The sequence below is a fragment of the Schistocerca nitens genome, chromosome 2 (assembly GCF_023898315.1).
Source record: "Schistocerca nitens isolate TAMUIC-IGC-003100 chromosome 2, iqSchNite1.1, whole genome shotgun sequence".
Lineage (NCBI taxonomy): Eukaryota > Metazoa > Arthropoda > Insecta > Orthoptera > Acrididae > Schistocerca > Schistocerca nitens.
The window spans coordinates 114,193,519-114,221,006 of NC_064615.1; the positions used below are offsets into that span (position 1 = coordinate 114,193,519).

The 27,488-nt window shown below is 39.9% G+C and overlaps 1 protein-coding gene across 1 annotated transcript in view; it reads left to right on the forward strand.

Moving 5' to 3' along the window:
* LOC126235788 (NADH dehydrogenase [ubiquinone] flavoprotein 1, mitochondrial) overlaps positions 1-27,488 on the forward strand; it is a 49,079-nt gene that overhangs the window by 6,520 nt on the left and 15,071 nt on the right. The window contains exons 3-5 of the mRNA XM_049944597.1: positions 6,654-6,798; positions 11,074-11,167; positions 19,850-20,048. Coding sequence (XP_049800554.1) covers positions 6,654-6,798; positions 11,074-11,167; positions 19,850-20,048 — 438 coding nt within the window. The remainder of the gene's footprint in view (positions 1-6,653; positions 6,799-11,073; positions 11,168-19,849; positions 20,049-27,488) is intronic.

Sequence of the window (27,488 nt, forward strand, 5' to 3'; positions counted from 1 at the left end):
CATAACTATGATGCAGGATTCATCGGTGGCACAACCTGCTGCTGTGCAACTAGGACAACACTGGCTACGGTGTAAGATGCCTTCACAGACTTGCCACTGGCTGCCAGCTCTGAGGTGAGAGTCGTGATTGTCACAGCCAACTTGGTGCCCAGAATGCTGAGCACAGTGAGCCGTATCCTGGACAGCAGGCATAGACCGTAGTCGGTTTGCTATGCTTACTTTTTCTGCGTCACCAAGTGGAAATATTAAGAGACAATGTCAAACTGTGCCACAGATGAGGAGTACATCCACGTAATTTTCCAAATCCGATGTGGTAATAAAGAACTGTTTTGTCCACACTCGTTTTTCTTTCCAGCCACGTCCTACACCGCTACATTCTGGAGTCACTCGTGTCTCCCTGACGACCATACAACAAACGTAGGTCACCCTAGGTGGGAATAGTGTGCCTCCTGAGCAGCAGCAAGGTGGCTCCCACCACCCAGTGGTAGTCATTGCACTGTTGAGCTGCTACAGACCACTTAATATGGATGCACATTGACAAAGTGAGATCAGTATTTTGGGACACTACTAGCAAACTATTGTATTGGAAATCTAGAATTGATAGATAATTTTTGTTTGAATGATTTCTGCAAATGTTCCAAGGTTGATAACAATACATTACGAGGCCAACAGGAATTCCACTATTAAATGCATGGGAGAGAGAGCACCTAGGTGGAAAAAGAACATTGAGTGCCTCTTTGAGGGGGAGGACTTGCCCGACGATGTGATAGAAGGAGGAGTCAGTAGGGAAGAAATAGAAGATCCAGTATTAGGAGAAGAATGTAAGAGCTGTGTAAGATTTAAGATCAAATAAGGAAGGAGGTATTGATAACATTCCCTTGTTGTTGTTGTTGTTGTGGTCTTCAGTCCTGAGACTGGTTTGATGCAGCTCTCCATGCTACTCTATCCTGTGCAAGCTTCTTCATCTCCCAGTACCTACTGCAACCTACATCCTTCTGAATCTGCTTAGTGTATTCATCTCTTCGTCTCCCTCTACGATTTTTACCCTCCACGCTGCCCTCCAATGCTAAAGTTGTGATCCCTTGATGCCTCAAAACATGTCCTACCAACCGATCCCTTCTTTTAGTCAAGTTGTGCCACAAACTTCTCTTCCCCCCAATCCTATTCAATACCTCCTCATTAGTTACGTGATCTACCCACCTTATCTTCAGCATTCTTCTGTAGCACCACATTTCGAAAGCTTCTATTCTCTTCTTGTCCAAACTAGTTATCGTCCATGTCTCACTTCCATACATGGCTACACTCCATACAAATACTTTCAGAAACGACTTCCTGACACCTAAATCTATACTCGATGTTAACAAATTTCTCTTCTTGAGAAACGCTTTTCTTGCCATTGCCAGTCTACATTTTATATCCTCTCTACTTCGACCATCATCGGTTATTTTACTCCCTAAATAGCAAAACTCCTTTACTACTTTAAGTGTCTCATTTCCTAATCTAATTCCCTCAGCATCACCCGACTTAATTTGACTACATTCCATTATCCACGTTTTGCTTTTGTTGATGTTCATCTTATATCCTCCTTTCAAGACATTGTCCATTCCGTTCAACTGCTCTTCCAAGTCCTTTGCTGTCTCTGACAGAATTACAATGTCATCGGCGAACCTCAAAGTTTTTACTTCTTCTCCATGAATTTTAATACCTACTCCGAACTTTTTTTTTGTTTCCTTTACTGCTTGCTCAATATACAGATTGAATAACATCGGGGAGAGGCTACAACCCTGTCTCACTCCTTTCCCAACCACTGCTTCCCTTTCATGCCCCTCGACTCTTATAACTGCCATCTGGTTTCTGTACAAATTGTAAATAGCCTTTCGCTCCCTGTATTTTACCCCTGCCACCTTCAGAATTTGAAAGAGAGTATTCCAGTCAACATTGTCAAAAGCTTTCTCTAAGTCTACAAATGCTAGAAACGTAGGTTTGCCTTTTCTTAATCTTTCTTCCAAGATAAGTCGTAAGGTTCGTATTGCCTCACGTGTTCCAACATTTCTACGGAATCCAAACTGATCTTCCCCGAGTTCGGCTTCTACCAGTTTTTCCATTCGTCTGTAAAGAATTCGCGTTAGTATTTTGCAGCTGTGACTTATTAAACTGATAGTTCGGTAATTTTCACATCTGTCAACACCTGCTTTCTTTGGGATTGGAATTATCATATTCTTCTTGAAGTCTGAGGGTATTTCACCTGTCTCATACATCGTGCTCATTAGATGGTAGAGTTTTGTCATGACTGGCTCTCCCGAGGCCATCAGTAGTTCTAGTGGAATGTTGTCTACTCCCGGGGCCTTGTTTCGACTCAGGTCTTTCAGTGCTCTGTCAAACTCTTCACGCAGTATCTTATCTCCCATTTCGTCTTCATCTACATCCTCTTCCATTTCCATAATATTGTCCTCGAGTACATCTCCCTTGTATAAACCCTCTATATACTCCTTCCACCTTTCTGCTTTCCCTTCTTTGCTTAGAACTGGGTTGCCATCTGAGCTCTTGATATTCATACAAGTGGTTCTCTTCTCTCCAAAGGTCTCTTCAATTTTCCTGTAGGCAGTATCTATCTTACCCCTAGTGAGACAAGCCTCTACATCCTTACATTTGTCCTCTAGCCATCCCTGCTTAGCCATTTTGCACTTCCTGTCGATCTCATTTTTGAGACGTTTGTATTCCTTTTTGCCGGCTTCATTTACTGCATTTTTATATTTTCTCCTTTCATCAATTAAATTCAATATTTCTTCTGTTACCCAAGGATTTCTATTAGCCCTCGTCTTTTTACCTACTTGATCGTCTGCTGGCTTCACCACTTCATCCCTCAGAGCTACCCATTCTTCTTCTACTGTATTTCTTTCCCCCATTCCTGTCAATTGTCCCCTTATGCTCTCCCTGAAACTCTCTACAACCTCTGGTTCTTTCAGTTTATCCAGGTCCCATCTCCTTAAATTCCCACCTTTTTGCAGTTTCTTCAGTTTCAATCTGCAGTTCATAACCAATAGATTGTGGTCAGAATCCACATCTGCCCCAGGAAATGTCTTACAATTTAAAACCTGGTTCCTAAATCTCTGTCTCCCTTGGAATATCTAAAATCATTGGCACAAGTGGCGCCAAAAAGACTGTTCACTTTGTTGTGTAGAATGTATGGGATTTGTGATATACCATTTGACTTTCTGTAAAACAATATTCACACAGTTCCAAAGATTGCAAGAGCTGACAAGCGTGAGAATTCTCGCACAATCAACTTAGCAGCTCATGCATCCAAGTTGCTGATAGATTAGTATACAGACGAACATATAAGAAAATTGAGGATGTGTTAGAGACGATCAATTTGGCTTTAGAAAAGATAAAGATGCCAGAGAAGCAGTTCTTATGTTGCAGTTGACAATGGGAGCAAGACCAAAGAAAAATAAAGACATGTTCATAGGATTTGTTGAGCTGGAAAAAAAAAAATCATTTGACAGTGTAAAAGGGTGAAAGTTTGTGTTCTAAGAAAACTAGGGGTAGGCTGTAGGGAAAAATAGGTAATATACAACATGTACAAGAACTAGGAGGTAACAATGAGACTGGAAAGCCAAGAGTGAAGTCCTTGGATTAAAAAGGGTGTAAGACTGGTATGTAGTCTACTGTGCAATGTGTACATTAAAAAAGCAGTGACAAAGAAAAAAAGGTCAAAGAGTGAGATTTCAATTCAGGGTGAAAGGATATCAAAAAGTTTTGCTAATGACAGTGCCATCCTCGCTGAAAGTTGGGAAGAATTACAGGATGTGTTGAATGGAATGAGTGCAGAACATGGTTTGAGAATAAACTGGGTTGTATTTTTAGTCAGAATGTTGGTGGGAAAGAACATCCGGTGGCATATGCCTCTAGACAGTTGTATAAGGCTAGAACTAATTATTTGACAACTGAAAAATATCAGCAGATATTTACAGAACCCCTTATTTTCATTGCTGCTTTTACAGTTGGAAATTCAAAGTGATTACAGACCACATGCCTTTAAAATGGTTATTACAGTTGAAAGATCCATAAAGCCATTTAGTGAGAATGGTGTTAAAATTGGGTTAGACTATGAAGTAATTCATAAACCAGGTGTCAGTTATGAGTGCTGATATCCTAAGCAGGAAGATAGCAGTTTTATAAGTAATAGCTGGAAGTCAAGGGTATTGGATAAAGGCACAATCACCTAAACTAGATGTGAAGTACCAGGAAGACAATTTTACCTTCCAGCTACCATCATGGACACAACAGTGATTAACATATCCCAGCCAAAGATATATTGGCCAGAGGAACCACCACACATATTACCTAAACAGAACCCATTTTTTTTAAATTAATGATACCTTAAATTCCACTTTGCTACACCCCCTGGATGAATTATTAACTTGAGAAAAAGAACAAATTTCAGTTCCTCAAATATTGCAACATGTGAACAGCATTACAAGAAACGTAGACAAAATACAGTTATTTTCAGTGTATCAATGACAAGCATTATCTTGGTTCTAATGTTCATATAAAACATAAGATATCTCCATCTGAGTGAACTACCCTCTGATACCTGTGGAATAGATATGAACATTAATAAACAGTTAAGTGAAAAGTGTAATTGGTTTATGTAACCAGGACAGAATTACAAAGTAGATTAATTAAGCAACTAATATTCAAGACATAGGTTGAGAAGCAACCCAGAAAATGATTATAGAACAACTTAAAAAGTACAAGGCAGGTATATAATAATTACTAATAAGTGAAAGAAAGGGAAAATTTGGGACAATAAAAAGAGGAGGGACGTGTTATGGTACAGACTAGTAATGGGTAGACATTACAAAAAAATTTATCAAAACTCATTCACATTTCCACTGGTAAACTCGGGTCATACCGGAGACAAAGGCAGAAGCAGGAAGTGAGCCAATGTGTCGTGCCGTAGCATAGCGAGGAACTGACACAGCAGCTAACAGCCTGTTAATGAATATAGTAGAATGAGGACAACACATATGGTCATTACGAACTCAGCTGTGTGTCATAGTCTCACGCCAGTTCTCTTAATATACCTCAGCTCTCATCACGAGTTAGTAATTGGGATCAGTTGCATTCACAGTAGTGGCACTCGATTTCATGATGATGATATTGTAGAGAATCTATGTCCTAGATGCCCACTACAGTCTATGAACTAGCCGAAGGTTTACTCGATGATGGACTTCGTCTGGTGAACTTCATGCTGCTTGCCACCAACCATTTACTTGTGGAGGAACTGACTGTTTTCCGACAACATCAGGTAGATCATAGATGGTCATCGGAGGTAACTGTAGAATTCAGAGTGGATCAGAGGACAATCTAGCAGCCAGCCTGAGACCATTTCACGGTGAGCGACAGCGGCTTACCGGCAACCTGCCACAGCACTGGAATCATTAAACCTCACCTGTGCATGTACTGCTGAGTTGAATAACAGCTGAAGTGGGTGCAGATGGACAACCTCTTACAAACATTGAGAATAAAATGATTGAGATCTAATAATGTTTGATGTCTTTGCCACGTTGTTGGTTTCCAACAGCTATCCTGACTTCACATAGAGGTGTCTGCTGAACCCTCTGTAGCAGTGCATAGAGAAAATACACAAAGCTTTAATTTAAGTAACTTTGGTATGGATTTCCTTTTGGGTCAGTACTGGGACCTCTTTTCTGTACATAAATAAATTGACTCCAACAATGTTATTCCATAACTGACATCAGTACAGTGGAAAATGCTAACCAGTATTTCGCTAGCAGTTTCACTTGTTTGTAATGGAATGACAGCAAAAACCTTGGAGATAAGTGGTAGTATAACAGTCTAGACAAAAAATTTTAGTGTCAACCTCAGAAATTACTTTCTGCAGTAGACAAATAACCGGTGTTTTGGAGTGTAGGTTGGCTGATGGGAGAGAAGTAGAAAATATTTGTTCAAAAGTACAAACACCACTATTTGAGATATTTCATCAAGAGTCAAAATATCTGAGACTGATATAGTGCCTATTTCAAGCCTGCATTACATAGAAATAGAATACGCTGTGGAAAACAAAAAAATACTTGTTTGTCCCACACTTTCAACCGTAAGGTCCGTAGTTTTCACTGTTCATACTACTTCTTATCAGTTGCCATCTAGTGCAGGACTTGCTAAATGATCTGATTAGCTGGTTCAAACTTTAAGTAGTGAAGTACTAAAACCTAGTTAAGTCACTTGACTTGTATTTTGCAGTGACAAGAAAATTATTAGGTCACACTGTAATTGGTTGCATAAACAAACATTCTACAAAAATTGGCAAGCTGCTGGAAGATGTGATGGTCAGTTCAGTGTCTTGTTGTCCACCACAGCATGTGAGACAATGATCATTCTTGATGGGGAACTAAATCCGTTAAAAAAAGTTACTGTTAGTATGCTGGTGGGAAAAAAACTCATATTATAGTGAATGGAATTCCTTTCTGTTTCTCATATTCTATTCGGTTTTTTATGACTCACAGATGTTCCACTATTGTTATTAATCCTTCACATTCAGCCATTTCTGCTTACAAATTGTTTTGTAATTGCTTTAATAATGTAGATGTGTAATGTTGAGTGGCTTAAGCTTGTATTAATTTCAGAGCAAATACGGACCCCTTTCTGATGAAGATCGCATCTTCACAAACTTGTATGGTCGACATGACTGGAGGCTGAAGGGTGCATTGAAACGTGGTGATTGGTACAAGACAAAGGAGATCTTAGTAAATGGACCTGACTGGATCTTGAGTGAGTTTTCTGTGCAGAGAAATTTCAATTTTCTTTCCACCTCTAATTAAGGAAATGTGTGCCAAACCAATAATAAAGTGGAGCAACACTCAGATATTTTTGCTCTGAGTGGGTGAATGTTTGCTATCAGGCAGGCAGTTATTTCTGCAGAAAATGGAGGGAATTAAATACCCAGTTAATTTAGGTAAAATAATGTAATCAACTACATCTGTTCATTTTGCACGTAAATAATTTGGAAATTAATGTAACAAGCATCAATTTTCTGAACAATAGAAGTGACACACACACACACACTCACACACACACACACACACACACACACACACACACACCTGAGAGCGAGAGAGAGAGAGAGTGGGGGGGGGGTGTACAAGATAGTGAAGTTTTCGTAACTATATATATATTTTTTTCTTTTGGTTCCAGTCAACGACTCAATGTATCTACTGCTCAGTTAATTGTTGCCTTCACTCCTAAATTATTTACAATCTGCCAGAACTTTCCATAACGTATTTAGCATGTAACACAGTTGTGTAAATAGTTGTTAAGAGAGGATATTTTTCTGTTTTGTTCTTAATATCTGTCGAGGGGAGTGTCCTCCACATGCAGTTTAGTGTAACACCATGGGTCTGTCTGGTCCATGTGTTAATTGAAACTCTCTCTCTGGTGGTGGTCGTGATGCATAGGTACAATGTGCACTTCAGAAGATATCGCATTGTCCTTTTTGTGAAGGTTTCCATTTTCAATACATCAGCCATCCTCCTACGTGTGTCCAAGTTTCTTTTTTAATGATTTTGTTTTCCTCTATTTCTCTATTTACTGTAATGTGGGAATGAATGACTCTTGTGGGTCATACCATGTCAGATTGCCTTATGTTCAGAACATTTTCCTGCTCACGGATTGTGGTGAAATTTTATATGAAAAGCAATACTGACCAACATACAATCACTTTAACTTCAAACACAACTTCAGACAGAGTAAGTGAGAATTTCTGGTGACTTTTGGCTGTATATCTCAGGTAATATTTTGTTAAAAGAAATGAAAGTTGGCTATCTTGTAGAGCTTTTTGTTCTCTTAAGAATTCCAATGAAAAAAATTGTAGGAGCCATTTTCATTCATAGGCAAAACTGATGAAAAAATTTCAAATTTATAACTCTGGGACTAACGGTATGACAAACATGAAACTTGGCATGTAGTAACCTAACAACACGAGGTTCTCAAATGTAAAGTTTCATTTATGTGCCACTTTCCAGTACTGTATAAATTAAATGCAAAGTTGAAGATTTTGTAAAAGATCAGAAATGGAGTACTTTAGACCTGATTTTGCAAAAAAAAAAAAAAAAAAAAAAAAAAAAAAAAACTGTGGGCTGTAAAACTTCCCAAATTGGACCCATTAGAAAGACAGTGGTTTTAAACAAAAAAAGTGTATTTGATCAACCAGTGCAGGCTAACAATGCTAGATAATTTGAATCAGAGCTGTGCCTAAGTCACGCAGCATGAAAAAAAAATATAAACTTTGCAATTCTTATCTCATAGAGTAAAAGCATACCGAACATGAAACTTCATATGCAATAAGTCCGGTAGCACAAGGATGTGGAACAAAACATTTCATTCGCCTACTGTTCTCCAATAATCTACAAATTTGCTGAAAATGTGGTGATTTTGTTGAAGAGCTGAAAATGGATATATTCAACAGTTCTTTCGCAAATACCAGTTTCATTGGAAACGTGTTTAATACCCCCGCCACCCCTCTCCCCAGAACAGTGGGTTTAATTTCCAGCCTGGACCAGCAGTCCCACATAAATTGAAGCAAACTGTCTAGAAAATTCACACTGTGAATTAAGTTTTAAATTAGGCTTCTTATATCTTGCTGATGAAAAGGATGATAAACATGAAACGTTATCCACAACTTAGCAACTTAAGGTTTTCCAGTACAAAATATCATTCATGTACTGCATTTCAGATTTACCCAAAATCAGTTCAAATTTGATGTTCATAAAAATTACAAAAATAGATCAAATTCAGTCTAATTGTGGAAAATCTTTTTTTCAGACAACCAGGAAATCACATTTGATTTTCCAGCCATGAGCTAACAATATGAAAAATACTGACAAATTGGAGGGGGTGTACCATGGCAGCAGGCTACGTTTCAAACAACTTGTTGATCATGTTTAGCTGCATGTATTTTTTATTTGTTTATCGACATAATATCCTACTATATTGCTTTCATCCTCGGCAACATTAACAGTTCACAAATTACAGTCTTGAGAACCTGGATGAAGAAACCCACCCATGGCTGGTATTGCACAGTTATTTGCGTGACCCCTATGTTGGTGAGGTTGTCAGTTCATGTTCTTGATCTGTTAGTGACATCACCGCTGTGGACTAATGCATTATAGTGAGTTGTTGCCTGTCAGTTAAAAAAACACCACATGCAACCAAACCCAGACAACAGGTTGCTAGGATGTAGCCTGTTGCCATGGTATATTTCCTCATATTTGTCCATCATTTTCAGGTATTGTTAGCAAACATTGGAAAACAGATTTTCTAAAATCAAGTTGTATGTGATAGATTTTTGTAATTTTTGTTAAAATCGAATTTGCAATTATTTCGTAGAAGTTTGGAAAGCAATGTGTGAATGATACTTTGTTGGAAAAACTTACATTGCTAAGATGTTGTGTCCACAGTTTCATGTTTATCATGCCTTTAATCAATATAAGAAGCGTAAGTTAAAACTTTATCCGCAACACAATTTTTCCAGCTAGTTTGCTTCGACTTGCATAGCATTGTTAGCCCTGGTTGGAAATTAAACCCACTGATCTAAGGGGCCTTGGGGGAGGGGGGGGGACTACTGACTTATTGCATATGAAGTGTCATGTTCAACATGTATTTACTCTTGAGATACAAGAATATAAAGCTTACATTTTTTCATGTCGCAATTTTCATGCCCAACTTTGAGTCAAATTATCTAGCATTGTTAGCTCGAGGTGGATAACCAATTAAACTTTCTTGCAGTTGAAACCATGGTTGGTATAATGAGCACACTTTGGTAGGTTTTATACAATACAGATTTTTGCAAAATCAGGCCGAAAATACTGCATTTTTTATCTTTTTACAAAGTCTTCAACTTTGCACTTAATTTATTCAGTTTTAGAAAGTGGTATACAATTGAGACTTTATATTTGAAAACCTAATGTTGTTAGGTTACTACATGCCAAGTTCCACATTTGTCATACCTGTAGTCCCTCTGAGATATAAGAAGCCAACCTTTGAAATTTTTTAGGCTCTGGATTTTCTTCTTCTTCTTCTTCTTCTTCTTCTTCCTCCCTCCCCTCCTCCAGGTAATCTTGTCTAAAAAATTTTGGCTGAATATGGCTCATAAAATTCATTTGATTATTATTCTTAAGAGAACACATGAAGTTGTACAAGATGGTGAAATATAATTTCTTTCAACAAAATATTATCCAATACACAAAAGCTCAGTCATCAGAAATTCACACATGGAGCCAGACAAATGACATATCTCGGTCAGTATCTCTTCAACTGATGTTAAACTGTTCCAGTATTCATAAGGACATGCGTGAATGATCACATAAAACTTCAATGAAATTGTTGGTGTTCAAGCAGGCTTAGGTGAGTTGACAGAATACTCTTTGTAAGAATTTTGTTTCTGTATGGTTTCATTGTTTTGCAAACACAAATTTTATACATCTTTCAACAAAGTAAGAGTATATTGTAAAATTATGAGGTAGAATTACTGACTAAAATTTCCTTCAAGAGACAAAATTATTCAAACTTTCGAATTGACTGTACTTTTGTTTCATTTACTGCTCACAGCAGATTGGTATCTCCCATATAGGTGTCTGTGATCTTCTCTTCCCTTTTGATCTCCCCCAACATATCCCTCTATCCTCTCAGGAGGAGGATCTAATAGTCCCAGAAAATAGAAAATAGTACTGTGTATGTTTACAATTAGGTGACTGCTTCAGTACTCATAATTTCACCTCTTGGAGGTAGGTACAGGCCAGAAATTCTGACTCATAATTTTATAGCTCTCTCAAATGAATTTTTCTTTTGATACTCATACAGTATAGCATAATATATTTAGCTCTCTACAGTTTTAAACACAGCTATAATAGAGTTTTCATATTCATTACCCTGCAATCATGCTTGATACTATCATATAGTAATTATCCTGAAATTATCAGTCATCTTAATGAAGTTGAATTTATTGTCTATGTTGTTAGCTGCCATAATTCTGTATTGGGTTTATTGCAGATGAGATAAAAACCTCTGGCTTGAGGGGCAGAGGAGGAGCTGGTTTTCCTTCAGGGATGAAATGGGGTTTCATGAACAAGCCATCTGATGGCAGGTACAAATTATTATTATACATATTATATATAATAGTAAACACAGCAAATGAATACACTGTGCTGGATTTCATTTATTATCAGGAGTCGGACATAACCAAGTATCGAGGAATGCATGATGTATCTGCAGATAATTCGTGCAGATCTAAGTAAAGTGGGTTTTGGTAGCTGGCAGGTGGATATTTTATCAATGTCATTGGTTTTAAAGTGCCCGATAAGATCTTTCAGCACTGCTTCCACTGTGCTGAGAACCACAGGGACCTCTTGCACTGGGTTTATACGAGAGTCATTGTAGTTCAGTTTTAAAGTTCACATATCTGGCAAGTTTTTCAGTTTATTTCCTCTCAGTTCTTCTGTCACTGGGGTGGCAATGTCAATCATCCACACTTTCTTATGCTCCACGATTGTGATGGCTGATATAGTGGGTTCTAGCAATTACTGGTGAAAAGTCCCAAAGTAATTCGGTATGTTTGTTTCTGACAACTTTTTGTGGTTTGTGGCCCCACAAGTTCCCACTGGCAGATGGTAATTTTGGCAAAGAGTTCCTGTGGATCATCTGTGCTCCATCTTTGTGCCTCTGCTTGTAATCAGTCTGAGCTTTTGGCAACAGCTCAAGATATGGTCAGTTGTTACAACAGCTTTCTTGCAGAGTCTACACTTTGAATCTTTTGCTGATTTCTCGATTCGGCCTTTGCTGTCATTGGTTCTGATCAGGGTTCCCGCATGTTTTTGTGTCAGCAGGGGCAAAACATTTTATCCATTTTAAATTTTTGAGGACATTGGTATCTCTCATCATTTTCTCCTTTTGATCCTACTGTGCTACCACTCAGTGTCATAAACATAAACAAGGTAACTGTACAATTGTAGTAAAGAATGTTTTTACATTCACAGATTTTACATTTTCCTGCCAGTTGATATTTTCTCTTGTTCCTGTTGTAAGCACTGTTCTCTCAATTGTTTTCCTGCAATTAAACATTTCATATGTATTAACATTTCCCATATTTGATGCTGAGGAACCACTACCACAAACTTCAACATAAGTTTGGAAATAGATTTATGTGGAAACTAGAAGTGTTTTGGTGGTGGTGGTGGTGGTGGTTGTGTGTGTGTGTGTGTGTGTGTGTGTGTGTGTGTGTGTGTGTGTGGAGAGCTGACGACTACACTATATATAAATAAAGACGTATATTGATTATGGTTCGTCTCTCTTGTCATTAAATAACCTTTTATTAACTGAAAAAGCCAATTATGTTGAAGGAGAAAAATATAGTTGTTTATAACCTTATTTGCTATGTAGGGGAAAAAAGGTAATGGAAAGGTAAACAGACTCTATATATTCTCTTATAAATATTGTTTAATGTGTTTGTATGTATGTATTAATTTTCACTAGCAAATAAATGTTGGTTTCAAAATTTTGTTTCACTTCTCAGCAATGTACCATACAAACATGATCAAGAATATCTGTTATGAAGTTTGCTTTGGCCATTAATAAACTTTATCATTGTTAGTTTCTCAGTTCTGAAACTATAATCAGACATTTTGTGTAGTGGATGGCAACTTATAATCTCACTTTTACCATTCAGCACTGGGCTAAGCGAATTGACATGTGCCATATGGTGTGAATTGGCCTTAATGCAAGACATAAACCTGAACAGTTTGCTGCAGAATCTAAATAATTTTGGAATCTGTGGGGAAATATAGGTGGCATTTTTAGGAGCACTATCAAAATGTTTCCACAATGTTTCGTGACCTGGCCGTACTCTAAACTGCATTCAAGTGTCAAAAACAGCAATTCAATTTACTTGTCCCCTTAAAGACAACTGTATAATGCACCAAACAATATACAACAAACAACTGATTTCAACTTGGTGTGATAATTTTGTACTAATTTTGTAATATTGTCACTGACAAGCTCTTCCAGATTCTTAATTTTGTTTATCATAAATTAACAATATTAACAAAGTTATTTGATTTTTCAGCTGCATTTTTAATGCCGTTCGGCATTCATATACATCTCTGCAGTTTCTTGAAACTTCTTCAGATTGGTAAATAGGAGGCTTACGAATTTACCATTCCCTCCAAGCTTTCATTTTTGGTTTTTGTTTGTTGTTGTTGTCATCTTCAGTCCTGAGACTGGTTTGGTGCAGCTCTCCAAAGCACAAAATACTTATGAATGTCAGTAATTTTTTCTCTCTATTCATTATGCTTTTAAACTTCACGATGCACAAAATTGTAAGTACTATATTTAACTGATTATAAGATGAGATTTTTTCCCCCAACTTTGTCATTCAAAAACGTTAAGGAGTCCTCTTATCTTTACAGATTAAACTGTAGCTGCTGAGGTAATGTTTTTACATTGTTTAATAGATTAGTGTAGCGGTCATCTTACATTTGCAGATGAAGCTTTGGCTATTCAGGTTTCATATAAATTTATTTTGAAGAGTTCTGAAGGGTAGGGTTTAGCAAACTTGCTTTCGTTTGAATAGGCTTGAGATTTCCTGATATTCTGAAGCGCTCATTGCAGTCTCAACCTAACTCGAACAATTACATGATATTTGATTTGCAGTGCAAGTGCAAAGGATATGTGAGAAACTATTAACTAGTCACTACAACCATCAGAGTGTGTGCTTAAAAATTGACAATTTGGTGAAACACAGGGGGAAATAGCATTAAATTCTATCAACTTTAAAATTTTGTTCTATTTCAATAAGTTTGGAATAAAAGTTCACATACATGTATGGGACCATATACGTACATTTATGCAGCATTTTAAGTAGTGGTAACATTCATCTTGTTTTTCAAAAATCATTACTTGATTCCGAACCCAAGTCAGTGTTCTATTTGGTTATGAGAAACTGTAATGATTTACCAATTGGGTTATAATTGAGAAATTTGATCACTGTTCAAGTATTAGAATACTGGGGGGAAAAGTCGCCAGCTTTTAATCAGCTTTAGAACTAGATGGTGACATTAAGAAGAAATGAAAAAGAAAATTAATCCAGAATTAACTGTCTAATAAATGAAATAAATCAAATTAAACTAACTATTATTGTTACTGCAAGAATAAATTACAGTGGAAAGACACAGCCAATGAGAGAGCAGTGGGCAGATGATGCGGTCGCAAGCATGAGATTTTTAACATTCTCACATCAGTATAGAAGCAAAACCTGTTGTCTGATCAGGAAAAAGCAGCTGTGTTCTAAAGTTCTACCATAACCATATAAGTTTCACTGCTGTCCCCTTAGGATGATTAAAAATAGAGATACCACAAGTGACAGACTAAATAAACAAGACTGACAGTGAATGAAAAATTAATGTAAACAATTAATTTTTCTTTATTTTATTTCACCTTGTATCATCAAGACGTAGACAGTAAATAAATGGCACAAGTTTAAAATAAGTGTAATGTTAACTCTTTAGGGAGATACTTTATATCAATAAAAGTTCGTAATTTTTATTAGACAGAATATGTTAAAAAATAAATATTTGTCAAGGAGACAAAAAAAAATGGCAGGTCATCTTGTATTTAGTCTTCTTATATTCGGGTAAGTATGATAAACCATTTTTAAGATCTTACATATTTCTATTTAATGTCCATTTGACACAGGAAGTAATTCTTTCAATGTTGGCAAGAATTAGCAATGCATGTACCACTAGGAACAATGCAACAATATTGTTCAATAATGTATTTGTACATGTTGAAAATAAATAGATGATACAGCTCTTTATTCTCATTGTTGCATCATTTACTGTTGTTGGCATGCACCAGTTATTGGTATTGAAATAAAAATATAGTTATTGAATTGATACGGTACCAAACTTAATATCCACTTTTTAAATATCATTATTATTTTGTTGACTTAAAAGAGTAGCTTTTGAAACTGAAGGAAATCAAAATGCACACTCCAGCTAATTCACCAAATACTGAAAGGATTTTTTTTAGCTGCAAGCACATGGTGACCAAAAGCAGACATTCCCTCACTTTCAAGAACTTTGCATGCTGACTCTCACATACCGAAATAGCTCTGTGATGATTAGATGACAATTTCTGTACATCTTCAAAGAACAAAATTTGTTAAAGAAAAATGTAATGCATTTAATTTAATTATCCTTTTTATAATTTCATTTGGCTTTACTGTGTGATTAAATGATGATGGCGTCCTCCTGGGTAAAATATTCCGGAGGTAAAATAGTCCCCCATTCGGATCTCCGGGAGGGGACTAGTCAAGAGGACGTCGTTATCAGGAGAAAGAAAACTGGCATTCCACGGATCGGAGCGTGGAATGTCAGATCCCTTAATCGGGCAGGTAGGTTAGAAAATTTAAAAAGGGAAATGGATAGGTTAAAGTTAGATATAGTGGGAATTAGTGAAGTTCGGTGGCAGGAGGAACAAGACTTTTGGTCAGAATCAAATAGGGGTAATGCAGGAGTAGGTTTAATAATGAATAAAAAAATAGGAGTGCGGGTTAGCTACTACAAACAGCATAGTGAACGCATTATTGTGGCCAAGATAGACACAAAGCCCATGCCTACTACAGTAGTACAAGTTTATATGCCAACTAGCTCTGCAGATGATGAAGAAATTGATGAAATGTATGACGAGATAAAAGAAATTATTCGGGTAGTGAAGGGAGACGAAAATTTAATAGTCATGGGTGACTGGAATTCGTCAGTAGGAAAAGGGAGAGAAGGAAACATAGTAGGTGAATATGGATTGGGGGGAAGAAATGAAAGAGGAAGCCGCCTTGTAGAATTTTGCACAGAGCATAACTTAATCATAGCTAACACTTGGTTCAAGAATCATAAAAGAAGGTTGTATACCTGGAAGAATCCTGGAGATACTAAAAGGTATAAGATAGATTATATAATGGTAAGACAGAGATTTAGGAACCAGGTTTTAAATTGTAAGACATTTCCAGGGGCAGATGTGGATTCTGACCACAATATATTGGTTATGAACTGCAGATTGAAACTGAAGAAACTGCAAAAAGGTGGGAAATTAAGGAGATGGGACCTGGATAAACTAACTAAACCAGAGGTTGTACAGAGTTTCAGGGAGAGCATAAGGGAACAATTGACGGGAATGGGGGAAAGAAATACAGTAGAAGAAGAATGGGTAGCTCTGAGGGATGAAGTAGTGAAGGCAGCAGAGGATCAAGTAGGTAAAAAGACGAGGGCTAATAGAAGTCCTTGGGTAACAGAAGAAATATTGAATTTAATTGATGAAAGGAGAAAATATAAAAATGAAGTAAATGAAGCAGGCAAAAAGGAATACAAACGTCTCAAAAATGAGATCGACAGGAAGTGCAAAATGGCTAAGCAGGGATGGCTAGAGGACAAATGTAAGGATGTAGAGGCTTGTCTCACTAGGGGTAAGATAGATACTGCCTACAGGAAAATTAAAGAGACCTTTGGAGAGAAGAGAACCACTTGTATGAATATCAAGAGCTCAGATGGCAACCCATTTCTAAGCAAAGAAGGGAAGGCAGAAAGGTGGAAGGAGTATATAGAGGGTTTATACAAGGGCGATGTACTTGAGGACAATATTATGGAAATGGAAGAGGATGTAGATGAAGATGAAATGGGAGATAAGATACTGCATGAGGAGTTTGACAGAGCACTGAAAGACCTGAGTCGAAACAAGGCCCCGGGAGTAGACAACATTCCATTAGAACTACTGATGGCCTTGGGAGAGCCAGTCATGACAAAACTCTACCATCTGGTGAGCAAGATGTATGAGACAGGCGAAATACCCACAGACTTCAAGAAGAATATAATAATTCCAATCCCAAAGAAAGCAGGTGTTGACAGATGTGAAAATTACCGAACTATCAGTTTAATAAGTCACAGCTGCAAAATACTAACGCGAATTCTTTACAGACGAATGGAAAAACTGGTAGAAGCAGACCTCGGGGAAGATCAGTTTGGATTCCGTAGAAATGTTGGAACACGTGAGGCAATACTAACCTTACGACTTATCTTAGAAGAAAGATTAAGAAAAGACAAACCTACGTTTCTAGCATTTGTAGACTTAGAGAAAGCTTTTGACAACGTTAACTGGAATACTCTCTTTCAAGTTCTGAAGGTGGCAGGGGTAAAATACAGGGAGCGAAAGGCTATCTACAATTTGTACAGAAACCAGATGGCAGTTATAAGAGTCGAGGGGCATGAAAGGGAAGCATTGGTTGGGAAAGGAGTGAGACAGGGTTGTAGCCTCTCCCCGATGTTATTCAATCTGTATATTGAGCAAGCAGTAAAGGAAACAAAAGAAAAATTCGGAGTAGGTATTAAAATTCATGGAGAAGAAGTAAAAACTTTGAGGTTCGCCGATGACATTGTAATTCTGTCAGAGACAGCAAAGGACTTGGAAGAGCAGTTGAACGGAATGGACAGTGTCTTGAAAGGAGGATATAAGATGAACATCAACAAAAGCAAAACGAGGATAATGGAATGTAGTCAAATTAAATCGGGTGATGCTGAGGGGATTAGATTAGGAAATGAGACACTTAAAGTAGTAAAGGAGTTTTGCTATTTAGGGAGCAAAATAACTGATGATGGTTGAAGTAGAGAGGATATAAAATGTAGACTGGCAATGGCAAGGAAATCGTTTCTGAAGAAGAGAAATTTGTTAACATCGAGTATAGATTTAAGTGTCAGGAAATCGTTTCTGAAAGTATTTGTATGGAGTGTAGCCATGTATGGAAGTGAAACATGGACAATAACCAGTTTGGACAAGAAGAGAATAGAAGCTTTTGAAATATGGTGCTACAGAAGAATGCTGAAGATAAGGTGGGTAGATCACGTAACTAATGAGGAGGTATTGAATAGGATTGGGGAGAAGAGAAGTTTGTGGCACAACTTGACTAGAAGAAGGGATCGGTTGGTAGGACATGTTTTGAGGCATCAAGGGATCGCAAATTTAGCATTGGAGGGCAGTGTGGAGGGTAAAAATCGTAGAGGGAGACCAAGAGATGAATACACTAAGCAGATTCAGAAGGATGTAGGTTGCAGTAGGTACTGGGAGATGAAGAAGCTTGCACAGGATAGAGTAGCATGGAGAGCTGCATCAAACCAGTCTCAGGACTGAAGACCACAACAACAACAACAAATTTCATTTGCAATCTCCTATAAAGTTTTTTCCATTACTGTAGGTCATTTTATAACTCGCTTTACATACCCTGTCAGTCAAAGAAGTTTAAAGACTGGATTAAAGTCATCTTATCAATATTTTCAAGTCATTTTTGTGCCAATTTTCTAGGTATTTTAGGTCAAAAAACCCAGGCTCTGCAGTTACAGGTCGTTTTCCATATTCATAAACTAAATGAATTCGTACAAAGGGCACCCCTTGTTCTCATGGCTTGTTGCTATACGACAAAATTCAATATTTAAATTTCCTTCTTTAGGGTTCCATTGGTCAACCAAGACCAGGTCTTTTTTTTCCAAGAGCTGTTCATGCAATGCTTAATTGTGCAGTCTGTTAGTCCGGCATTAAGTTTTGGTTTGCCATACATCGAGAAGCTTGTTGACTTCAATCAGAGCTGATCTTTTGCTATCTTTCACATAGTCTGCCAATGCATGCTTCTTTTCTTCCACTGAATGCCTCTCTTGGAAGAGTCTCATACTACCTAGTTTATTGGGCAAGTACAGCCTTTCAATGTTACTATGAGGCTGGAGTCCACGGTGAACTGTCACGAGTTTTCATGTTATATTGTATAAATTATCAAGCTCTGCTTGTGTCCCATTCACAATGTCTGTAGTGTATCTGATTACAGGTATGACCCAGGTATTGCGTGCCCTAATGACATTGCTGCTATTCGGTTTACTTCTAAAATTTTTCTTTCCCTTTTAGGTGTACTCTTTCATGAACAAGCATTTTACATGTTCATGCTTGATGTGTCCACTAGGCTGGTGGCATTTTGTTTTGTTAATTGGAATTTGTTCCTTTACTTAGAGATTTTTGCCTTTCTTTAGTGTCAATATGGCACACTTGTCTAAGCCAAATTCGATGCTTATGTCATTGCTGAAAATTTGGACTGTGTACATCAGAGCGGAACTTACACAATCTCTTAAGTGAATGAAACGTATTAAATTTGTTTATACAAATCAGTGCAGTTTTCAGTATGTAATCATACTCTTGTGAATTGTGTACTAATTATTTTGACATTATCCTAACCTATTCTCTTCCTCCTCCTATGCTTTTAATTTATTTTCCTCCTTTCCTTGTATCACCTATCCATTATTCTTTCCTGTCTACCACCCTTTTTTTTCCTGTCTGTCATCATTCCTATGTTCACAATACGGCATCAAAAGTGTGTGTGCATCATAAAGACGAATTCAGTAGCCTAATCCATCATTTGTACTTTGTGCCTTACCACCGAAGGCACTGTTAAAAATATTTTGAAACTGTGCAAAATATTAAGATACTGTATCTAGCATTGAGGTCACAGGTGAAGCATGAGGATCCATATGTGTGATTTTCGGGTCGAACAGTACTTATAAAAGAAACTGCCCAGCCAGTTTCTGCAACTATCGGACTGTCTGCACCTCGATTCAGAGACTTAAGTTCTAGTGTGAAATATTATTGAAACATTGTATCACAAGTTTCCAGTTGTTTAACACTTCCAAATTGAAAACAAGTTTTGTGTTACAGCCCTATTTTATTTATCTATTTACTTTTATTTTTCCAGACCAAAGTATTTGGTTGTTAATGCTGATGAAGGAGAACCTGGAACTTGTAAAGACAGGGAAATAATGCGTCATGATCCACACAAATTAGTGGAAGGTTGCCTTGTTGCAGGCAGAGCCATGGGTGCAAGGGCAGCATATATTTATATTCGTGGAGAATTTTATAATGAGGCTTCAAATATGCAAGTGGCAATATCTGAGGTAAGAATTATCACTGTTAAATAAATGTGTCATAATCCATTAATACATTGCATTCAGGATACTAGTCCTGGGTGAAATATTTCAAGGTTAATGGTTTCTCTCCCAAACTAATTTTGTCACACTTTGACAGTATTAAAATGTTACATTATAGATGCAAAACCTTGTACTGTTGATAAACGCGCACACAAAATAGATGTCACTCCTAGCTTTTGGAATTTCCATTTCGTGCCTGATGAAAAGGAATGTTTCATGTCTTACAAGTGGGTGTAAAAACACTTCTCTCTGTACATCAGGGAGGAGGCAGGAATTGGCTGAGGAGAAAGAGGCTAGATCACTCAAAGCACTGGCAGAGAGGAATGCATCTTGCAAAAAGAGGAAGGGTGTCCTGAATTGAATTTTACTTTCTGTGTAATTAAAATGTAATGTCACATTTGCACTTTAACAGTTTTGAGGGTAGGTCTACAGATATACTGTTAGAACTTCAAGTATAACACATATATTTCGGAACGACATAACAACACATATAAGTCACAGAGTAAGTTGACAAGTAAGACATGTGTACACGTTAGCATTCGAAGGAGCACTGAGTCCCAGTCTAGCGGCCGCTGCTCGGCTGGCCGCTTAGGTGGAGCAGCTGCTGCATGGCTGGCAGACAGCGCCGCACGTAGAGGACGCGCGTAATTGTGCGGCGGCACTTTGAATGATCAGCGAGTCACAACACTTTTCCCCCCCTTTGAAATTGTTGCACTGGTCTTGATGGAGGTGTCCTGGAGATGGCTAACATCCATAGGCGTTGTTTGACTCTCCGTAAAGTCTCGAGGAGGAGGCTTCCCGTACGGACGGAAGTGTCCCCGATGATAACGGGTCGAGATGACCAGAGACGTAGGGGTCGAATCTGCTGGGGACCCATGCACCAATCTGCCTGTTGCGGCAAGTCCAGTTGATATGACAGGAGACATGGGCGATGTGTCGGCGTCCGTTGGAGGAGGAGGCGAGTAGATTTGCTCTGACAGAGGATGGTCCTCCGGTTCCTGCATGGGCACGTCTCCTGGTGGCATCCGTTGTGGTGCTGGCATCGCGATGACGGTGAGAGGGCTGCGTTGTGAGTATTGAGAGATGCCAAGATCCCGAGCGTCAGGTAGAGCCAAAGGTGGTGGGGCGGCATTCGGAACAGGTGTTGCTGGCACCCGAGGCCGAAGCTGGCCCGAATGACGCACTGCAACACCCGTGTCCATCTGGATTTCATACAGGCATCTGCCACGGTGTCGTAAAATGCGGCCCGGGCTCCATTTTGGCCGCCTGCCATATCCCCGTACCCAGATGAGGTGGTCGGCGGTGAACCGGCCAAGTGAAGGCACCCGCGGCCGTGAGGTAGGAGGCCGCAGAAGATGAAGTAGCGTGCGGGGCTGTCGGCCATGTAAGAGCTCAGCCGGGCTGTGGTCGCCCATGGGGGTGAAACGGTAAGACACCAGAAACTGGAGAAGCGCATCATCAGTAGCAGAAGAAATCAGAAATTTCCGCATCTGAGCCTTAAATGTGCGGACCAGTCGTTCAGCCTCACCGTTGGATTGTGGACGGAACGGCGGGGCTGTGACATGCGCTACGCCGTGGCGAGCACAAAAATCCGCAAATTCGGACGAGGCAAATTGTGGACCATTATCAGTAACAAGAGTAGAGGGGAGGCTTTCCAAAGAAAAAATGCGGGCGAGAGCACTGGTGGTTGCCGCGGTGGTAGGTGACGTGCAACGGATAATGAAAGGAAAGTTAGAGTAGGCGTCAATTACGAGGAGCCAATAAGTACCTAAAAAGGGTCCCGCAAAGTCAGCATGAATGCGCTCCCAGGGCTTCTCAGGCGAAGGCCACGGTGACAAAGATGACTTCGGGGCAGCGGCCTGTGACGCACAAGGGCCGCAGGCAGCGACCATGCATGCTATTTCAGAGTCGATGCCAGGCCAGTACACATGACGGCGCGCCAGAGATTTTGTGCGAGAGACACCCCAGTGCCCTTGGTGAAGGAGGCGCAAGACCGAAGCATGCAAAGACGCAGATACCACAACACGCTGCGAAGCATTGTCAGTGGAGAGGAGGATAACACCATCCCTATCCGTGATGCGGTAGTGCAAAGTGTAGCAGTTCCGCAACGGATCAGAAGTCTTAGCGGACGGGCGATCTGGCCAACCCTTCTGAATACAGCGTAAAACCCGGGAGAGGGTAGGGTCAGACCCCGTAGCAGCCGCCAGCCTGTCCCCAGTGATGGGGAACCCGTCCACAACCCACTGCTCGGCAACATCCAGGTGGAAACACAGAAGTTCGTCCCTATCGAATGCCTGATAAGGACCCATTGGAAGGCGAGACAGAACATCAGCATTCGCATGTTGAGCCGTTGGCCGGAAATGAATCTCATAATTGAAACGGGACAAGTAAAGAGCCCAACGCTGGAGGCGGTGTGCAGCCTTGTCGGGAAGTGACGTTGATGGATGAAACAAGGAAACAAGTGGTTTGTGATCCGTAACAAGATGAAATTTTGAGCCATAGAGAAAAACACCAAACTTATGAAGAGCATAAATGATGGCCAAAGCTTCTTTCTCAATTTGAGAATACTTTTGTTGGGCCTCCGTGAGCGTTTTGGAGGCATAAGCAATGGGTTGTTCCGAACCGTCAGAAAAACGGTGCGCAAGGACTGCACCGACCCCGTATTGAGAGGCGTCTGTGTCAAGAACAAGATGTTGGCCAGGTCGATAAGTAGCCAGGCATGGGGCCTGTTTCAGCATAGTCTTCAACTTCTGGAAAGCTGCTTCACATGACGCGGACCAGTGGAAAGGCACGTTTTTATGCAACAGGCGATGCAACGGCTGAGCCACCGAAAACGCAGATGGTAAAAACTTGTGATAGTGTGCTATTTTCCCCAAGAAGGCCTGCAGTTCCTTAACAGATGTAGGGCGAGGAAGGGCACCGATCGCAGCAACAGTTTGTTGAAGCGGACGAATACCATCCCGAGAGAGTTGAAACCCCAAGTACGTGATAGATGCCTGAAAAAATTGTGATTTCTGAAGATTACACTTAAGACCGGCAGTCTGTAAGACATGAAAAAGTGTGCGGAGATTTTAAAGATGTTCTTCAGTGGTGGAGCCAGTGACAACAATGTCGTCCATGTAATTGATACACCCAGGGACAGGGAGCAATAATTGTTCCAAGAATCACTGAAAGAGAGCAGGGGCGCTAGCAACCCCGAATGGCAAGCATTGGTATTGATAGAGACCGAAAGGCGTGTTAAGGACCAGAAACTGCCGGGAAGCAGCGTCGAGAGGAAGTTGATGATAAGATTCTGACAGGTCAATTTTAGAAAAATACTGGCCTCCAGCAGGTTTAGTGAACAGTTCTTCAGGACGGGGCATAGGGTAAGTGTCGATGAGGCATTGAGCATTTACAGTGGCTTTGAAATCGCCACAGAGATGAATATCACCATTTGGCTTAGCAACTACAACTATAGGAGAGGACCACTCACTGGAAGTGACAGGAAGCAAGACCCCTGAAGCAGTGAGACGATCCAACTCCCGTTTTACCCGATCACGAAGGGCAACAGGAATGGGCCACGCCCGAAAAAACTTAGGCCGAGCAGTGGGTTTGAGCGTGATATGAGCTTCGAAGTCGTTTGCACGGCCTAACCCAGGAGAAAAAAAGGACGAAAATGTCGTCGACAAGGAATCCAGTTGAGCATAAGGAATAGCATCAGAGACAATATTGACAGGGTCATCTACGGAGAACCCAAAAACGCGAAAAGATTTTCTGCGTTGCTCTGGTCGACCACAAATATGGGAACAGTGCGAACGACGGATTTGTAAGATACCTCGGCATTAAACTGTCCCAAGAGAACAATCTTCTGTTTATTGTACGTCCTTAATTGCCGAGTGACAGAGGACAAGAGTGGAGAACCCAGCTGAAGATACGTCTGAGAATTAATTATAGTGGCAGCAGAACCGGTATCCACTTGCATGTGAACATCTTGACCAAGGATTTGGACAGTGAGGAATAATTTCCCTGAAAGGGAAGAAGTGCAATTGACAGACAACACAGAATCAGAATCAGCGTCATGTTCATGAACATCATGTATGCAGTCGGATTTGCAAACGGAAGACACATGACCTTTCTTTTTGCAGTTGTGACACACAGCCCAACGTTGGGGACAATCCTCGCGTGAATGTTTCGTAAAACACCGTGGACATGAAGGAAGTTGCTGGGGGTTTTGCTGCAGTTTCTTAGCGGGTTGTTGACGGCTAGGCCGAGGCTGCGCGTGGCAGCGCACTGTGGCCACGTCGGCCGGCGGGGACGCGCCGCACGCGTCATCAACAGCGCACAGAGGTTGTATTTCCCCGACATCACCCCACGCCTCTATCTGCGCCCCAGCGGCGCGAGAAATTTTAAAAGACTGCGCAATGGAGAGAACTTCATCTAGAGTCGGATTCGCCAACTGAAGGGCACGTTGCCGAATTTCTTTGTCGGGTGCCGACCGGATAATAGCATACCGTACCATGGAATCGGCATAGGATTCTTTGGGAACGTCAGTAACAAATTGACACTTTCGACTGAGGCCTTGAAGTTCAGCAGCCCAAGCGCGATAGGATTGATTTGGTTGTTTTTGACAACAATAAAAGGCAACACGAGAGGCTACCACATGCGTTTGCTTTTGAAAATAGACAGACAAAAGTGAGCACATTTCAGCAAAGGACAAAGACGCAGGATCCTTCAAAGGGGCCAATTGCGACAACAACCGATACCTTTGAGGTGAAATCCAGGAAAGTAACAGAGACTTACATGGTTGTTCGTCCGTGACATGAAATGCCAAGAAGTGCTGCCAAATACGTTTTTCATAATCAGATCAGTCTTCCGCCGTCTCGTCGTAAGGAGGAAAAGGAGGTATAGCCAACGACGAGAAACGCCCCGCATTTGACGCCTCGACGAAATCGAGAATCGCCGTTGTGAGACGCGTTTGCTGTTCAAGGAGATTTTGCACTAGTTGCTCGACAGTAGCCATGGAACCCTGTGAGTCAACGGTGAAAAGGAAAAATCCACTACCTCGTCGCCAATTGTTAGAACTTCAAGTTTAACACATATATTTCGGAACGACACAACAACACATATAAGTCACAGAGTAAGTTGACAAGTAAGACATGTGTACACATTAGCATTTGAATGAGCACTGAGTCCCAGTCTAGCAGCTGCTGCTCGGCTGGCCGTTTAGGTGGCGCAGCTGCTGCATGGCTGGCAGACAGCGCCGCACATGGAGGACGCGCGTAATTGCGCGGCGCACTTTGAATGATCGGCGAGTCACAACATATACTTGCTACACCTGTGTGGTATTGATGGGAATTCACTCACAGTAGTGTGTGTTATAGCCGTGATTAACAAGGTCAGTTTGTTACAATCGACATTTAGAAAGTGACAGTTCCATAGCCAGTACCAGGATTTTGTTGTATTTAATGAGCTGTTCTTTTTTCATGTAGCATTTGACATTTATTTTATTTTGTCGGAGTGTTTTGATGATGTTAATCTTATAACTTAACAATGATCTGATTGGAACCAAAGCAACCTGTTGCACATAGAGGCTATTTTAGGTCACAGGTAAAAAGTGTGTGAATGCCAACCGACAGGGAAAATTTTAATTGTTATAGATTTAGAGCTTTTTCTTTGTTATATAAAATTTACAAAGAAAAGACCGCAATCAAGCTACAAACTGTGAGCTAATTAATACATTTCTTCATGCAGGAACAATTGAATTAATTTCCATCAGTGTAACTGTATTTTTCAAAATTTCAGGAATGAGTTATACAGTTTACAGCTCAGCTCTATTTACAATAGTACATGCAGGGATTTTGACAGTCTTGGTTTTCTTTTATACTGGTAGTAATTTTCATATGTAAGTGAACTTCACTTTGGGGCTTTGGCATACAATTTAGTTTAATCATTGGCTTCCTTGGGGTATTATCAGTTTGTTGTCCTTGAACCACAGTTTGTCATACCATTCTCCACCAGTTTCATTCAAAGTGTCATGAAATGCTCATGAAAAAAAAATTGTTGCAGTCTACATCACTGGCATCATTCTTAGCAGGGCTTTCTTGCGTCCTTTTTTGTTGCCAGGTTGACCTATTCTCATTCTACAGCAGTGTGTGAGCTATCCCTCCCATAATTTACATGAATGTGACTTGTTACCATGTCAGTGTTAAAAACACACGTCAGTATGTTAAGAGGGAAAGTAATGACAGTCCAAACTCGAGCAACAACAAACCACAAGTAAACTTCCTGTATCAGGAAACTGTAATCTTAACAACAGTGTGTGGATGTAGTGCATAGCTGACCTACCTTGGTGGTTCTCCATTGTTGAAGTCTAGCTGCACCGACCACACATGTCAGACTTGTCTGATTTTACCCAGAGGACAATTGAGAGCACATTGTACACCAGCCTGTGAATTCTGAGAATGTATGTACTAGGCAAATTATACTGTGGGAGGTTGTTACAGTTTTAAATAAATCAGACAAATCTGGTAAAAGCTTAATATAATGTTGAGGTCTGTTGTCCTCCAATTTCATAGGTGCACAGTCACAGCTGCGTCAGTAGAAATCACGGTGGCTTTGTGAACATAACTTTGCCTCTCAGCCCAACACTACCAGTAGGCAAGATAATGTTGCTTGCATCAGAATGCACAATAATACTTTGCCATCATTCTACTCTGTTTGGAAACTATATTTGTTACATGGGTCATCCTAATGTACCGCCAAGACAGTATCTCAACAAACACAAAATAATGCAGTGTCTCTCATTATCTTAAGTCTGTGAATGTGTTGCAAAGCAAAAATACTTCTAATTACAAAACAGTCCCTTCCTATGTGATTTGACTTGTAAATACCTCGTGTCATATGTGCGAACACAGCACATTTTGTCATAACTGCAGAGGAATCTCTCGCAACATGTCCGTGTGCTCCAGGCTCCAGCCATGTTCTCTTCGAACAATGGCACATCCTCTCCACTGCAATAATTACATCACATCACATTGCATCCTTACCTTTAAGAACTGATAATGTTTTTGATGTTAGAATAAGTTCTGTCGATAACTCTGAGACCCTTGCAGAATGATGTCTGCCAGAACTTTACCTCTTTCTTAACTGTTACAGTCTGTAACTTTTATCGGGTTCTACTTTACCTCTGACTGTTTATATTAACCTTGAACCTGTCCACCCACTCAGAAAGAAGAGATTTCTGGTGCTGCAAGCTACACAATAATTTTGCTTACAACACAGTTCGTATCCATCTGCCAGCCTTCAAAACTTTCCAGAAGCCATGGCTTCACCTGCACCTTAGTGACTTGCGTTATCTTGGCCAAAATAACACCACTTTGTGACAATGGTGAAGTCTGCTCACTTCTGTCACTCATAAACTGAGATCGA